The 16,263-nt window shown below is 41.2% G+C and overlaps 1 protein-coding gene across 14 annotated transcripts in view; it reads left to right on the top strand.

The window, feature by feature from the left end:
* cacna1g (calcium channel, voltage-dependent, T type, alpha 1G subunit) overlaps positions 1 to 16,263 on the top strand; it is a 331,510-nt gene that overhangs the window by 304,002 nt on the left and 11,245 nt on the right. For 11 of the 14 annotated variants that reach the window (XM_074619026.1, XM_074619031.1, XM_074619023.1 and 8 more), the window contains 5 exons: positions 1,255 to 1,333; positions 1,676 to 1,797; positions 4,281 to 4,718; positions 8,106 to 8,258; positions 15,952 to 16,159. In XM_074619026.1, the coding sequence (XP_074475127.1) occupies positions 1,255 to 1,333; positions 1,676 to 1,797; positions 4,281 to 4,718; positions 8,106 to 8,258; positions 15,952 to 16,159 (1,000 nt within the window). Of the gene's footprint in view, positions 1 to 1,254; positions 1,334 to 1,675; positions 1,798 to 4,280; positions 4,719 to 8,105; positions 8,259 to 13,372; positions 15,727 to 15,951; positions 16,160 to 16,263 lie in introns of those variants that run through there. The other 3 variants (XM_074619028.1, XM_074619027.1, XM_074619030.1) reach the window with 2 other exon arrangements.

Below are 16,263 nucleotides of genomic sequence, written 5' to 3'. Positions count from 1 at the left end.
ATTCCAGTATTTGAATTACACCATAGCTTCTGGGGGAGCCCTATTTTTGGGGGGTTGGGAGCGTACTGTACACCGTACTGTACTACTGTCATCTATAGTGGTTATTTGCATAAAAACACAATTCAAATGATTATTATTTAAATATTTGCTTTGATTAAAAAAAATCGTGGCATAATGATAATTATATATTATAAGCTGCTGAGAGCTAGTGTTAGGAAGTTAAACAGGTCATAATTCCCTCTCTATACTCCATTTTATATTGCTGTGAAAACATCTTCAAACAACTGGATTTATTCAAGTTTCTGGCCAAAAACTAAATTTTACGAGATTACATTTAAACACATCACGAAAACGTAATTTGCCTTTGCCCAAAAGTCATTTTTACTGAGCAGAGCTTGTACGCCTCATGATGTAATGTAATGGCACCTCCGTTAATGTTAGTAGCTCCGTTATTTTAACCAAGCAGGACTCTGCTGTCCACCTGCTGCTAACAGCTAACGTTACTAACTCTCTTCCTGTTGATTTCAACACAGATTTGTTTTTCACAGTGTTGCATTATCAGGGGGAAAAATAGGGTGCATCACTCCGGTTTAGTAGTAGTCGCGCTTTGCTTTTGAGTGTTTGTTTTTCTCTCTCCGCCATGGCTCCGGTCCCAAACAAACTGAAACATGATACAGCGTGCATATGAGGAGGAGGAAATGGTAGTCATGGAGGCATGAGATGCCAAGGAATCAGACAACTGGGAACTGGTTCTCTGTTCCCATCCCCAGCGTTTTCCCTGCCTGCCAAAGTGGCGGACGGCCTGACGATTTTATTAGCCACTGCCAACAATTTACCCACATTTGGCAGGTGGTGGGGGCGGCTAATTTCAGACTCTGACCCCATTAGTCACTTACACACATAAACATGTGAAATAGGGACCAGGTAGAAAGTTACCCTTTAAATGTGGAGTATATCTTTTACTACAACTCGTGCTTACCATTTCAACATGCAGAGAAATCCAAAGCTTGACAGGCCTGCCGGTCCCAGTTACGGTTGATAAGCTATAATTGGACAATGGCCATTCGTGGGTGGGATTTAGCGAATGGTCAATTGCCATAGCTTCTATTTTTCTCTTGGCTGCTTCGTCACGACCCCTCCATTCATTTTCTCACTGGAATGAGCTGTTTGTTGTCCCTCGTTGTTGGTTTATTTTTTGCCCGGGATTTCTCTCCTCTGACTAATCCCCTCTCTCTTCCTGTTGTCTCTCTGCAGGTGGGGAATCTGGGTCTTCTCTTCATGCTTCTCTTCTTTATTTTTGCAGCGCTTGGAGTGGAGCTGTTTGGTGACTTGAGTAAGGACACATGCACCATCCTACTGTACACAGGCAGTGATTCACACACATACATACCACTCAAGGAATGCACCGAGTATTTCATTCTCCCCTAGGTGGGTTTAATCTATCTGATGTTAATTGCTTTCTAAAACCCTTTGTTGAAATGCCATATTGATTTCTCTTTTTCAAATTGTAGCTAGTAGCTTTCAGAGTAATAAAGTAGTCTTGTGTTATTAACATTTAATTGCAGGGACCTACACTATGTTATTACAACTCTCTTTATCTTCCTTTCGCTCCTTTACTGTCTGGCTATTCTTACCCTTCTTCATCCCCTCCCCTGCTCCTCCTTGTCTCCCCCAGTCTGCGATGAACTCCACCCATGTGAAGGTCTGGGGCGCTACGCTACGTTCAAAAACTTTGGGATGGCATTTCTGCTGCTATTCAGAGTTTCCACTGGAGACAACTGGAATGGCATAATGAAGGTGAAACTAACACTGAAGTTTGGGATCATGAAGACATACATTACATACACATACTGCACGTTCATTCTTACATATATGCACATACATTCAGCAGGAACACGAGGCAGATTTAGTGGTGATGTGTTGGTATGGGGGACCCCTTTTGTGCAGATGATTGCTAGGGCTATACCGAATAGTTCGAAGCTTAATTCATAATGTAATGATTCTAAATCAACATTCGAATGCTGCGCAGCTAATGTAGATCAGGCTACGCTAATATTATTAGTATTATACTATTTAGGGATGCACCGATACCGGTATCGGGTCCGATACTTTGCTCATGTATTCGTACTCGCAAAACAGCCATGATACAACGGCACCGATACCACTTTACGGTGGTGCGCCCGACCCCGCTGTGCCGGAATCCCACCTCAGCTGGCGCGCATCGGCCGCCACTTTCATTGCGCCACGGGGTTTTGCTTGCACTCTCTGACTCGCGCGTGCGTTAGAAGCATTTATGAAAGTTACAAATAGTCCCTTTAACATCACCATAAATTAAATTTATGTAACCACAATAACTTTGATTACTTTAATAATATTTTTTTAGTTTTTAGGGTGATGACGTCATAAAATATGAAGACAGACATTCAAAACTTCATTTCGAAAAACCTCAATAGAAGCTTTGAATGTAAAAAAATGTCGGTACAGCCCAAATGAGTACAGTTCAGTCCCTCCCCTCTATTCAATTTGCAAAAGCTTTTTCACACAGGGCCAAATAATAGTTGGCAGTTAATATGAGCTGTCACTGTTCTCTCTTAGTACTAGACTCGTTCAGATATTAGCTTGAAGGCAATTAAGATAGCAGCAGCTACGTTGCCAAATAACTTGTAATTTTCAAACACTTATGTAGGTTGTTTGTCTGCTGTCTCTGTTCTACTGTATTTCAGGCAAGAATCCTTACAGATCATGTTTATTTTGAACAATTATGCAACACAATTTATGGGCAAAGTAATTTTTTTTTTCACACCAGAGACCTTACTTCATGTCCCACTTTTGTATTCAAATGTTTTTATTGGGTTTTCAAACATTAATACATTGTACATTATACAGTATGTCAACATCTGCATCCGACCCACCCACCCCACAACAAAAGATTTAATAAATAATAATAATAGAAACAAATATTCTGAAGAATATAAATAAAAAAGGGAAAGAAAAACAACAACAAAAAACTCACATGGTAAAATAAATACATAAAATAGAGATTCTAAAACGATTCATGTCCCGTGTTTATGGCTTTTTGTACCATCGACATGATCTTTCCCTAACTTTAGCAATACTGTAGCTGAAGTTATCAATTCATGGATACTGCAGCCAAACAGCTCTGTGCTAGCTAAATGTTAATGTCAGTATGCCAAAATGCTCACAATGATAACCTTAACATGCTGATGTTTAGCATGACTAGACGTTTAGGTTTAATGTTTACTATGTCAAATAAGTTTATCGTGTTTGTTTGCTAATATTTGCTAATTGGCAGTAACCGTGAAGTACAGCTGAGGCTGAGTTTTGCAGGTATTTGCTCAAATTAAAGTTTTGACCTGATGATGGCGCTAGGTAAAAAGTCAGGGGATCAACAAAGTCATTACAATTCCTCCTGAGGTTTCATGCTAACCCTACCAACAGTTGTTGAGACATTCCACTAAAAAAACAAAATGGTGCCACTAATCAGCGGATCACCAAAGTCATTAGGAGACATGATGAGGGAACCATTAAAGAGGACCTATCATGCTCATTTTCAGGTGCATACTTGTATTTTGGGGTTTCTACTAGAACATGTTTACATGATTTAATGTTCAAAAAACACTTTACTTTTGTCATACCGGCTGTGCTGCAGCACCTCTTTTCACCCTCTGTCTGAAACACTCTGTTTGAGCTCCTGCCCCTCTCCTCCCAAAAAGCCCAGTCTGCTCTGATTGGTCAGCTGGCCCACTGTTGTGGTTGGTCAGCTGAACTTAACTTTTCGGACTCCACTTCAGCTCCGCTCTAACCAGCTTTGTTTGAGGGCGTGCCAAACCAGCCGTTATGCAAATGCCTTACTTGGTGACATCACCACGTTACGGAAGAATAGGTGTTTCAGGCAGTTCAGGAACAGTGTTTCTGTGGGGGAGAGTAACTCCCTTTGGCGTGGAGTTTGGGCTTTGTAACTTTGCAGACCTTTTATATGCACAAAAAACTATATAACACACTAAAGGAAAGGGAAAAAGCACAATAGGTCTCCTTTAATGTCTGCACTAAATTTGGTACCATGATATATTTAACTGGATAGTTGAATACTTTTCCTACTTTTTTTTTTTCAAATGTTCCATAGCTAGCTATCGCAAGTCTGATATTGTGACAGATAGGAGCTGTACCATGCAGTGGAAATGAGGCATTTGTGTGGAGTGCTGCTTACTGGTAAAGCTGTTAGCTGATGTGCTCCTGTCATGTGTTCATGCTTCTTCCAGGACACATTAAGGGACTGCGCCCAGAACAGCACCTGCTACAACACCGTGGTCTCCCCCCTCTACTTTGTCTCCTTCGTTCTGACCGCTCAGTTCGTCCTGGTCAACGTCGTCATCGCCGTCCTGATGAAGCACCTGGAAGAGAGCAACAAGGAAGCCAAGGAGGAGGCGGAGCTGGAGGCAGAGTTGGCGCTGGAGCGCCAGTTAGAAGGGGGAGACATGGCGACGAGGTCGCCCCAGCTCCAACCTCTGGCGCTGGGCACAGACAGGTCGAGTTCCGGGGGTTCCCCCTGGAGGTCCACCGGAGGAGGGGACGGGGAGCAGGAAAGAGACGGTCCTATGGACTCGCCCACTGCTGATATAACCAGAGACTCTGTAAACATCAGAGAAGACCCCCCTTCATGCCTGGAGCCGCTGGAGCTGCTGGAGCCCCCGCTGGAGGTAAGGAATCTTTCTGGTGTTGCTTCTACATTATGTATATGAGTGTGTGCGTTTCAAGTGTTTTTTGGTTGTTTTGTTATTAGAACCCAAAGGATACTTGCATTAGCCCGATATGTTTGCCTTTGCTATAAATGCCTTAAAGAGGACCTATTATGCCTATTATCAGGAGTATACTTGTATTTTGGGTTTCTATTAGAACACGTTTACATGCTTTAATGTCCCCCCATCCCCCACCCCAAAAAGCCCACTGATATGATTGGTCAACCGAACCAAACTCGTCGGACCTCCGGCCACTAGGCTCCGCTCTAACTAGCTTTGTTTGAGGGTGCGCCAAACTAGCCGCTAGCCAGGTATTATGCAGATGTGTTACTCTGTGACATCACCACGTTACGGAAGAAAAGGCGGGACTTCAAGCGAGGCGCTTCAGGCAGTTCAGGAGCAGCGTTTCTGTGGGGGAGAGTAAAGCTTCGTAGATGGCGCTCGTGCTATGAGCATGCACAGAGGCATCTATGCTCAGCGCATCGTTCGTCGCAGTATGCACCAGAGGGCGTAGAAACAAAATATTCTGTGGATAAGCAAGAAGTGGTACAGGAAAGGAAGGTAGGCTGCCTGGCAACAGTAGTAAACACCGACGTACCGCCAAACATTGCATTTGTGTCCTGTAATTATTACTGTTGCTTACCAAAGTCAAAATTATTATCCGTCTCTCGCTGCTTCCCCTCGGGTTGCCACTCTTTCCATGAAACCTTTTTTTTTTTTTTTAGCTTTTACAAAACGATCTTTCATATTCTTCCAGAGCCTGCAGCAAAATGCCTCCTCTTTCCACCAGTGTGTTGCCTATTTCTTTCCAAGAATTTAATGACTTTTGACTGTCCCTGTGGTCTCAATGAACAGTTGTAGAGATGTCTGTACAGGAAAACCTGCTTGGCCAGTCTTCCCTCGAAGGCGTCCGTGTTGAAATGAAAGGCATGACTGACCAAGCTCCGCGACAACTTGTGGAGCATTTGCGCACCACGCGAAAACCGTGATGACGTAACTTTCTGGCTCGCGCACTTCGCTGCCGGGACTTTGATCTTTGCAACTCTGCAGACCTTTTACACGCACAAAAAACAATATAACACACTAACACAGGGGTCGGCAACCTTTACTATCAAAAGAGCCATTTTAGGCAAAAAAAAATCTGTCTGGATCCACAAAACATTTGAGCATTGTGATGAAGGTAACACAGTATATAATCTAAATATATAGTATATAAATCTAATGCAGTGAGGGCCAAAGTGAAAATGTACACAAATGTCACATTGAGGGAAAAAACATCTGAGATTTCCAGAATAGTCATATCTTTACGAGAAAAAAAGTTGTAATATTACGAGAAAAAAGTCATAACTTTACGAGAAAAAAGTCGTAATATAACAAGAATAAAGTCATAACATTACAATTTTTTTTTTAATATTTCGAGAAATAAGTCATAACTTTACGAGACAAAAAGTTGTTATATAACGAAAATAAAGGCATAACTTTACAAAAAAAATTTTAATATTTTGAGAATAGTCATAACTTTACGAGAAAAAGTCGTAATATTTCGAGAGTAAAGTCATAAGTTTACGAGACAAAAAGTTGTTATATAACGAAAATAAAGGCATAACTTTACGAGAAAAAGTTGTAATATAACGAGAATAAAGTCATAACTTTACAAAAAAAATTGTAATATTTTGAGAATAGTCATAACTTTACGAGAAAAAGTCGTAATATTTCGAGAGTAAAGTCATAAGTTTACGAGACAAAAAGTTGTTATACAACGAAAATAAAGTCATAACTTTACGAGAAAAAAAATAACACGTAAAATTACTCCTTTATAATATTATGACTTTATTCTCATAATACTACAACTTTTTTTTCTTGTGAACCTTTGACTTTATTCTAATAATAATATGACTTTATTCTCGAAATCTCAGATTAAATTTTTTCCCTCAATATGGCCCTAATACTCCGTCGTACAGTCGTACCATAGACCTACAACAATGATAAATTAAAATAAAAAATGTAAACAAAAAAACAGTTATTCATTTCCACTAATTGTTTTTTAAAAATCCACAGGGAGCCACTGGAGTAGGGGCTTAAGAGCCGTAGGTTGCTGACCCCAGCAATAACGGAAAGGGAAAAAGCACAAAAGCATAATAGGTTCCCTTTAATCACACCGTCGTGAGTGTTTTCTCAGTCTACGCATTGATATTGGACACAAGTAAAAGTGAGACACGCATTCAGATATTGTCTAGGTCAGATAGTTGGATTCCCTCCCAGTGGTCCACTCACTGCATACTGCATGACATGACAGATGCTCTGAGGTCACTTCCTGCTGGGGGGCCAGGCTGTGAGGCCAGCCCCGACGTCTCTGGTCATTAGTTCAGACTCCGGTCCAAACCATTAGTTAACTCTCTGGCCCATGCTGAGGGACACTGAGCATGCTGGTTGCTATCCGAAATAATGGATTTCTTTGGGAGGAATGTCTCAGTGTAATAAGTGTAGCACGCAATGTAAACAAACTATAGCGGATATGGCCGTATTAGGACACGTTCACTGCACATTCTGGCATCCTTTCAAAATATAAGTGCATAATATACATTTATGAGTGATATATCTAAAGATCAGCGTCATAATTGTAAATATAAAAATGTACCGGGTATGCAAATGTATTATTCTGTTATACTGACCCATATCAGCATGGTTTGTGTATGTTTACGTGTGTGTGTGTGTGTATGTGTGTGTGTGGCTGGTCCCTGTAGAGGACATGCCAGTCATAGATGGGTCACAGTGCCATGGGAAAGCCGGACCACAGGGCCTTGTTGTTCACTTAAACAGCTATTTCCAGACAGCGGGGAACTTTTTGGGGGATAGGAAATAGAGGTCTCGCCGTCGTCATGTTCCTCCTCTTAAGATGTTATCCGTCTCCCTATCCGTCGCTCTTCCAAAAACATGTGTGGTTAAGCTGCAATCTCTTCTCCGGTCCTGTGGGAGAGCAGCTCTACTGCAGTGCTGTGGTGCCCCCCTGTGGAATTAAACGGTAACACACGTGGTCGGGAGGAGGTTGGATATATATATTTTCAGTAGCTGCATGAAAGTCTTTATTTAGTACAACACTTATAGGAGCAAAGTTTGATAGATACTTGGAAATGTTTCTCTTGTCTGGTCTCTGTTTGTATATCTGTTTCTACCTGATAGACTGTCTTCTTCCTTCCCTTTCTTTCTCTCTGATCTTTCTTTCCACATTTATTCACTTGTCTCTGTCTTGACTTCTGTCTACCCCCCCCCCCCCTCCCCCCCTTGTCTGTCCCCCTCCTTTCTCTTTCTCCCCCCCCCCCCCCCTCCCCCCCTCTGCATCATCTTAAGTTTGTCCAGCGGAGAGCGCAGTTTGACTCGGTCTCCCTGGTCATCCAGGGTTCAATGGAGGGAGAGTTGAGTTTGATGGACAACCTGTCCGCCTCTATCTGCCACTTCTACGCGCTGCCCCCCAAGCCCAGAAAGCACAGCAGCGACAAGAAGGTCAATAATCGCCCCCAGAATGATGACTCACTTTCTTCCATTTCATACATCCCAACGGGTCTCATTTCTCTCTCCGTCGTGTAGGGCAGCACAAGTAATCAGGACAAAAAAAAAATGAAAATTGCGACGCAGAAGTTGCTGCTGTAATTTTCGATTATCGAAAACAAATCCAAAAAGTTCACAGATGGTCTTGTTTTTCCTTTACACGAGGATATAATATGTCTTGTTTTCCAATGCAGTCTCACGCAAGGACTTTCTTAAAATGAGTCGTAAATGCCTTTTAAAGGGTCGGGTCACCCAAATAGAAACAAATCCCACTTAGTGGTTTTAATAATGAAATGTAAACACCCGCGAATCCTTTCAGAAACAATGTCTTGGTCACTCAGGATACTCCACAGACCTCATTGGAACTACTTTCTACCAAGTAAAATAGTCCTCAATGAAAACTTTCCACGGGGTGGTCTGTGGACTGTCAGTGGGAACACGGATTCTAGAGAGAGATGTTGAGGTTTTAAATGTAATTTTCCAGCGCTGTGAGCAGCACAAACACTTTTATTGACCTCCGTGAGTTGAACCCGAGTCATTCTTGTTTGAATCTATGAATCTGTCGTTGGTAGAATAATATCTGCGTGCCAGTGAATTTAAGATTCTGATTTAGGTGTATTGATTTTTTTTTTTATTTAGTTGTACTGATGTGGCTATTTATTTACATTTGGTAACACTTTTATAATAACCATCATTTATAAATGGTAAATTGACAGTTAAACTTGATATTTATTTTACTGATTACGATGAAATGATAATGTTTACTAATTATAAGCAATGCTATAATTTTATCATTGGTTTGTATTATATAAAATAATTAGTTTATAAATTTTATATTGTATCATCGCTGAAAAGAGACGATAACAATTACATTCTGATTACATTTTGTAAAGTATTTATTAACAGTTTATTCTTGTACACTGTGTAACATTTTATATACTATATTTGTTAGTGGTTATCAAATGATTTGTAAAGCTTTAAATAATTGTTTGTAAAACATCTATAAACATTACATAAATAGATGGGTCCAGAAACCAATTAACCATTGAAAAACTATATCTACATAATGTTTATTGATGCTTTACAAAGTATTTATTAACTATTTAAGATTATAATCATTAGTTGTAACTTTATAATAGCATCCAAATAATGTTTATAGACAGTTTATAAACCAATTATTAACCATTGACAAAGTATTACAAATATCTATGTAGTGTTTGTTGATGTTTTACAAACAGTTTCTTTAAGGTGTAAAAATAATATCTTAATCATTAACCGATATATACTGTATACATATATATACGTGTTAAAGTAACTGCTAAATTATAGCATTAGTAAACATTGATGTTATTATTCATTTTTCGTTTGTTAACAGTAAAATAACTATTAACTAAGTTTAATTAACTATCAAAAAAGGCCTAACTGGGCCTCTAAAAGGCAAAACGCAAAAGTCTGTCACTGAGTGAGTGACTGACTGAGTGATAAAGTTACATGATTGGTCGGCCCAGTGTTGGAGTTCCCTCATTGGCCGTTGCTCTTTCAAAATGAAAAGGCGGGGAACAGTCCTTTATGCAAATGAACCCTTCCAGAGCGACGCGTCCATCTCAGGAAACTTGAACCAAGTCGTCAAGCTAGGCGATCTAGTTCTAAAATGAAACGAGATTTAGCAGCGGCGTCACCTATTTCTCATTTAAAATGTTTTCAGAAGTAGATTTTGGTGGATTATTTAGACGGAATAATTATTAAGAAACGGCAAGCAGAAAACCAGGGACCAATCAGGTACATTCCACCGCTTGAACGGCCAGTTGAGTGGAGCAGCGCGTCCCCTAGTGTCCTCGCCAGACCTGGTGGACATATAGCGCTGGATTTAACATTATAATCATGACCGCTGATTATTGGTGTAACAATTTAGCCACAAATTCACAGACTGACCGTACACGGTCCAGACATATACTCAGTTTTGAGTTTTTGAATTTGGGTGAACGGACTCTTTAAATATAGAACTGTATAAATACGGAGATGAGCTTGGTTGACTCTTGAAACAATAGATTTTTATTGAGACCAGGTGAAATTATCTCACCACTATTGGCAGAATTTGTTTTAAATGAAGATAAAAATGTAATGACTCAATACCAGACTAAATTACTTAAAGATGAATAAAGTACAGAATTCTTGGCCTATACACTGTAAAATATATCTTTGCAGAAATTTAGCACATAATGTCCGTAGAACTTCATTTCATAAAATTCATGGAAAAGCATGTAATGTTTTGTTTTTAACAAATCGTGCGGCCCTGCAGCCATTGGCGTTTTTTTGTACTGGAATTCCTCCACATTGAATATTTTACCCCTTTCTAACCAGCCCCTGTTGCCCACCGCAGTGTAGTGCGTCATATCCCGCCTCAGCTATGATCTCATCCCCCTCGCTCACGTCTTCACTCACTTATATTCATTCATGCTTGGCGGGGTTTTGGTCTCAGCCTCAGTGACATGGTTTTAGAGTTTGCTCTGTCTCCTCTACACAGCTTTGTGTCTGTATGTCTGTGGCATGTTTTGTGTGTTTATATATGCGAATCCCTACTTTGCCAAACAGTCAGTGATAACCAGGAGATCACACTCACACAAGTCTGAACGGCTCAATAAGCTATGGATCACTGCATCACTGAATAATGCATCTGGGCGCCTCTTTTCCTCATTTTGAAGGCAAATCTTGGCCAATTACATTAGCGTTGCGAAAACCCCATCTTCTAAAAGCTTCAAATGGGTCTGAGATGCCATTATTAAACGCCATAGGCCACCTCTCTCCTCCCGGTACATTAGCAGAAACGCTTTCCGTTGAGTTTCGGGGCCTTGCCCCTCTCTGCTCGGATGGCCCATTTGCCTGTCGGAAAGCATTTCCCCCCGTTAAGCAGGTACAAGGCCAAATATATACAGCAGCTCCTCTTACAGAAGCCAGGAACTCCCAAGGCTTCTAAACACCGCACGACTGACGCCAAAGCTCTGCAGAGTTCAGTGATGTGAATGAACTCAAAACACTTACAGGGTAGGCACTTAGAGCCGTTTTGTTTAGCATTAAAGGGCGAGTCCATTATTTAATTATTTTTTTGGTTTTATATCATTATGTAGCTTCCCAGTGGAGTTTCCTTATATATTCAAATCCGAACATTAACATTTTGGTTGAAGTACGTATGTTTTAGCGTTAAAATTAGGGCTGTCGATCGCATGATTGTCCATAGTAAATCGCGATTAATCAAACATTTTTTACCTGTTCAAAATGTAACTTAAAGGGAGATTTGTCAAGTATTTAATACTCTTATCAACATGGGAGTGGGCAAATATGCTGCTTTATGCAAATATATGTAAATATTTAAAATATTAACAACACAAAACAATGACCAATATTGTCCAGAAACCCTCACAGGTACTGCATTTAGCATAAAATAAATATGCTCAAATCATAACATGGCAAACTGCAGCCCAACAGGCAACAACAGCTGTCAGTGTGTCAGTGTGCTGACTTGACTATGACTTGCCCCCAAACTGCATGTGATTATCATAAAGTGGGCATGTCTGTAAAGGGGAGACTCGTGGGTACCCATAGGACCCATTTACATTCACATATCTGGAGGTCAGAGGTCAAGGAACCCCTTTGAAAATGGCCATGGCAGTTTGGAGCGTTATTTAGCCTCCTTTCGCAACAAGCTAGTGTGACATGGTTGGTACCAATAGACTCCTTAGGTTTTTCTAGTTTCATATGATGCCAGTATCTTCACTCTAGCTTTAAAACTGAGCCTGCTACAACGTCGGGTTAATGCGTAAAAGAAATTAAAGGCGTTAAAAAACAAATGCGTTATCGCGTTAACTTCGACAGCCCTAGTTAAAATACCAAGCTCTTCTAAAAACTTTTTCCCACGTGACCTGACGTAGGTTTGACGCTGCTACATACACAGTATATGTGCATCCTTATATGTCAGTGTATTAACGTCACATACAGTAACTTAGATGGCGGTCGGCATGCTCCCAGTTTGGAGAAGCAGATGTCCAAAAGTCACACAGTAACACAAACAAACTAACCAATCGATGCAGCGGTAGACTAGAAACTCCCGTGTCCTTCGAGGTAAAATGACTGTTTTTGTGAATGGAGTCTGGTGGCTTTGATGACGGCAATATAACAGCTTCAGTTCCCCCGTTTGAAAGGGCTGTCTGATGGCGAAGTAAAGCTGTGAAAATATTCTAAATATAGTGTATTCTTAAACTGATATTGATCTTTTTTAGGTGGCTAAAAATAATTTTCCTGCTGCTTTCGTCCACAGCCGCGTTACCTCGCCGCCAGACAGCTCATTCTGACAGGGAACTGAAACTGTTTTATGGCTCTCTCCAAAGCCACCAGACTGAATTCACAAAAACAATAATTTTACCTCGCAGAACGTGGGAGTACACATACAACCCCACTTTAAAAAATCCAAACTAATCGTTTACGTTATTTCCAAACTTAGCACGGCTAACGTTGACTCGGCTAGTGCTAGCGTTCACATTATTCATAACCTTATTGATTAGCTAACTATGGTAACCTACGTCACTGCTTTTTGCTAACAGCTGATTGGGCGTTTCTATTAGAAAAAAATGGAAAAGAACGCAGACGGACCTGCCCTTTAAGCCTCCACAATTTTGAAACGACTGTACATTTAAAATACACACAACATAAATGATTCTCCTTCCTGTCTGCTTATTTGTTGCATCACATTACACAATTTTTCTGTTCAGAATCAGCCGGCTGTACATTTTATTGTGTATGTGTCTGTCATAATAGCACTGTTTGTAACCCCACAATACAATAATAACCATTGAGTTTAAGGAGTCTCTGGTTTCCAGCTTTTACATTTTGCTTTGTCTTTCTTCCTCGTTGTTTCGCTCCACTACATACTTCCACTTTTATATATGTTGTTTCAAACGTATATCTTCCTGTTAGCTACAGCTCTTATCTGTGTGTGTCGTCCTTATCTTTGTGTGATGCACGCGATGTGTGCGTCTGATTTCTCTGCTCACCAGCCGTTGTCTCTTCCTGCCTAGATCCCTCTAGCGGAGATGGAAGCTCTGTCTCTGGCCTCTGAGAAATCCTGGTCCCTAGCTCTGACAGACGACTCGGCCCCCGACGATTTTAACCCCCTCTTTCTAACCAGTCTGGAATGCAATGTACTGACAGTTCCTCTCTTTCTCTTTCTCCATCCCTCTTCGTCCTCTTCCCCTCTGCTGCAGTATCTCGTAGTGTTTCCTTTTCCCAGGGCACTTCCAAAGCCACTTGTCCCCCCCCACTACTCTCACACACTGGGGCGTAAACAGGTTTAGGTTGACAGGGGGAAAACCCAACTGGATGTTCAATTAGCTAAACAGCTAATTTGCATCTGTAGTCCCAGCACAACCAAAAACATTTAAAGGGCCATAAGCTTTTTATATCAATAATGGATGAATTATATTTTAAACATTTGATTTTCTGACCCTTAAAGAGGACCGAATATGCTCATTTTCAGGTGCATACTTGTATTTTGGGTTTCTACTAGAACATGTTTACATTATTTAAAGGTCCCATATCGTGCTAATTTTCAGGTTCTACCTTGAATTTCAGGTTTCTACAAAAACATGTTTACATACTTTAATGTTTAAAAAAAACTTTATTTTCCTCATACTGTCTGCTTGAATATACCTGTATTCACCCTCTGTCTGAAACGCTCCGTTTTAGTGCATTTCAATGAAATTGCAACAGAATTGCGTTGCCAGGCAACAGCTTGGGTCCATGTTTACGTCCTGTCAGCTGATGACATTCACATACACTGCAACAGGAAATAAACTGGGACCCATTTAGAATGTTTATGTTTAAAACTTTGAAATGGTCTAAATATTGTATATTTTTGACATCACAAATGGACAGAAATCCTGACGGCTTGTTTCAAAAGCTCAGTTTCTGAATATGGGCTGTGTGTATTTCTCTGTGGATTAAGCGTTTCGATACTTTCACAGTATTTATATAGAACTTAAACCTGCTTTATAATATAAAAGCCACGAAAATGTCACTTTTTACAATATGGGACCTTTAATGTTAAAAAAAACACTTCTCATTGCGATTCAATATTTTAATTGATTAACAGTCCTAGTTATTACGGTAAGGATGGCCTCTGAGGCAAACAACATTACCACGGTTATTCACTCGCCGGCTCACGTTACCGCAGTCTTGGAAAGTCTTGGAGGAGTAAGTGGAGGGGTATTCAGCTGGTTGCAATCTGCAACCACACCACTAGATGCCACTAAATCCTACACACTGTACCTTTAAGTGCACACACCATCGCGTCACTATTTAATTTAAGCCTCATAGAAGACAAATGGAGCCAGCCACATGAAGTGGGGATGGTCGCACAATAATTCATTCCATAATGTCTTGCTCCCTGCTCTAAGGTGTTCTTTGTCACCACCTCATCCATCCCGCCAGGACAGGTCGTCATGCATTGAGGCTTATGTATGCATCCTTACCAGGATTAATCTATACGTGCCTCTATTATATCCTCTCCCACTGGGCTCTGACATTGAAAAGGACATCTTCCCCTCTAAATTGAAAATGAATTGAATGTCAACTTGATGTCAGGGTATAATTAACAACCAGTTTGGCTCATTAATGATCACATCACTCTCCTGTAGTCGCACGTCTTCCCCAGAGAGGGTCACTGTAACCTTGGCAGTCTCAGAAAATGGAGAATCCCGACCAACACATGATATGAAATCGCTGTTAATGGGATTGTGCTGGGACAAACACAAAAAAAGGAAGGGGATTGAGGAAGTAGAGGAGTACAAGGGGCGTTGAAAGACCCTGGTGAATCTAACCATGTGCCCTCCGACTTTCTCTTCTTTTTCTCATTCCACATTTCCAGCCTAATGTGTGTTACTCTCCAGTCCAGTCCAGTAGAGTAGTGCGCCTCCTCACCTGCCAGTTTGCAGTTTTTTCTCTCCTTTGTCTTTAGTCGTATCTCTTATTTTTCTTTCTCTTCTCTCTCTCTCTCTGTGTAACCTTCTTCTCTTCCTCAGTTTTCTGTCTTTTTTTCCTATGTGCTTTACATGTGAGTCCACGTCTTTTCTTGTGGTCCTTTCCTATCAGTCTTCTTCTGTGTTTGTACTTCTGTCCTCTGGCGTCGTTTTGTATTTCTCACTCCGCTCTGAGTTGTTGTGTGTTTGCTACTGGGGTTGCAAAGTGCGCTGGAGCTCCAGTAGCTCTGTGATGAATGTGAACCGGCTCTGTCGTGGGTCAGTGCTGCAGGACAGACACTGCCCCAGCTGACACACAATCACGGAGCAGGCTTACGTAAAGTTACGTGGGGTAAATGCAGACACGAGACGCAGAGTGTCTTACGCTTTAAAAAAAGAAATTGGAAATTTCAACCCAGCATGGTCTTGTTTCTGTGATCTGTGGCAGCTCCGTGCCAGTCAACTCCAACATGCAAAAGATCTTGTCTCGTTTTCTGTGTACGCTGATGACCACTGCCTCTTTGCTCACGTTAGATAGATATCAACTGTGAATGTGTTAGAAAAGAGTGTGAAAGTGCTTTAAAGACCTGATTCTTCCAGCTTCAGAGGGGGACCCTGACTTACTTCTCTCTTTCCCCCAGCCAGAGCAGCTCGATCCCGGGGCGCCACTGGAGGACAACCTGCTGAGCGTCAGGAAGCCCGCGGTGGGACGCACACACTCCCTGCCCAACGACAGCTACATGTTCTTCCCCCTGCAGCCCTGCGGCAACGCTGCCCCGGCTCCAGCACATCTTCTAGCACAGTCACAGGGGCCCCAGCACATACTGGGCACCCACAGGGCCCAATCAGGTAATGTGTGATACACTTATTTATTTCAAATAAATGTCACAATAAATTGAAACCAGCACCTGTGACAAAACACCTAAACACTGTTTTCTAAGACACCACAGTTG

This window comes from Sebastes fasciatus, chromosome 20, assembly GCF_043250625.1.
Source record: "Sebastes fasciatus isolate fSebFas1 chromosome 20, fSebFas1.pri, whole genome shotgun sequence".
Lineage (NCBI taxonomy): Eukaryota > Metazoa > Chordata > Actinopteri > Perciformes > Sebastidae > Sebastes > Sebastes fasciatus.
The sequence above is the reverse complement of the archived record's forward strand: the minus strand, read 5'-3'. Positions and strand labels throughout refer to the sequence as shown.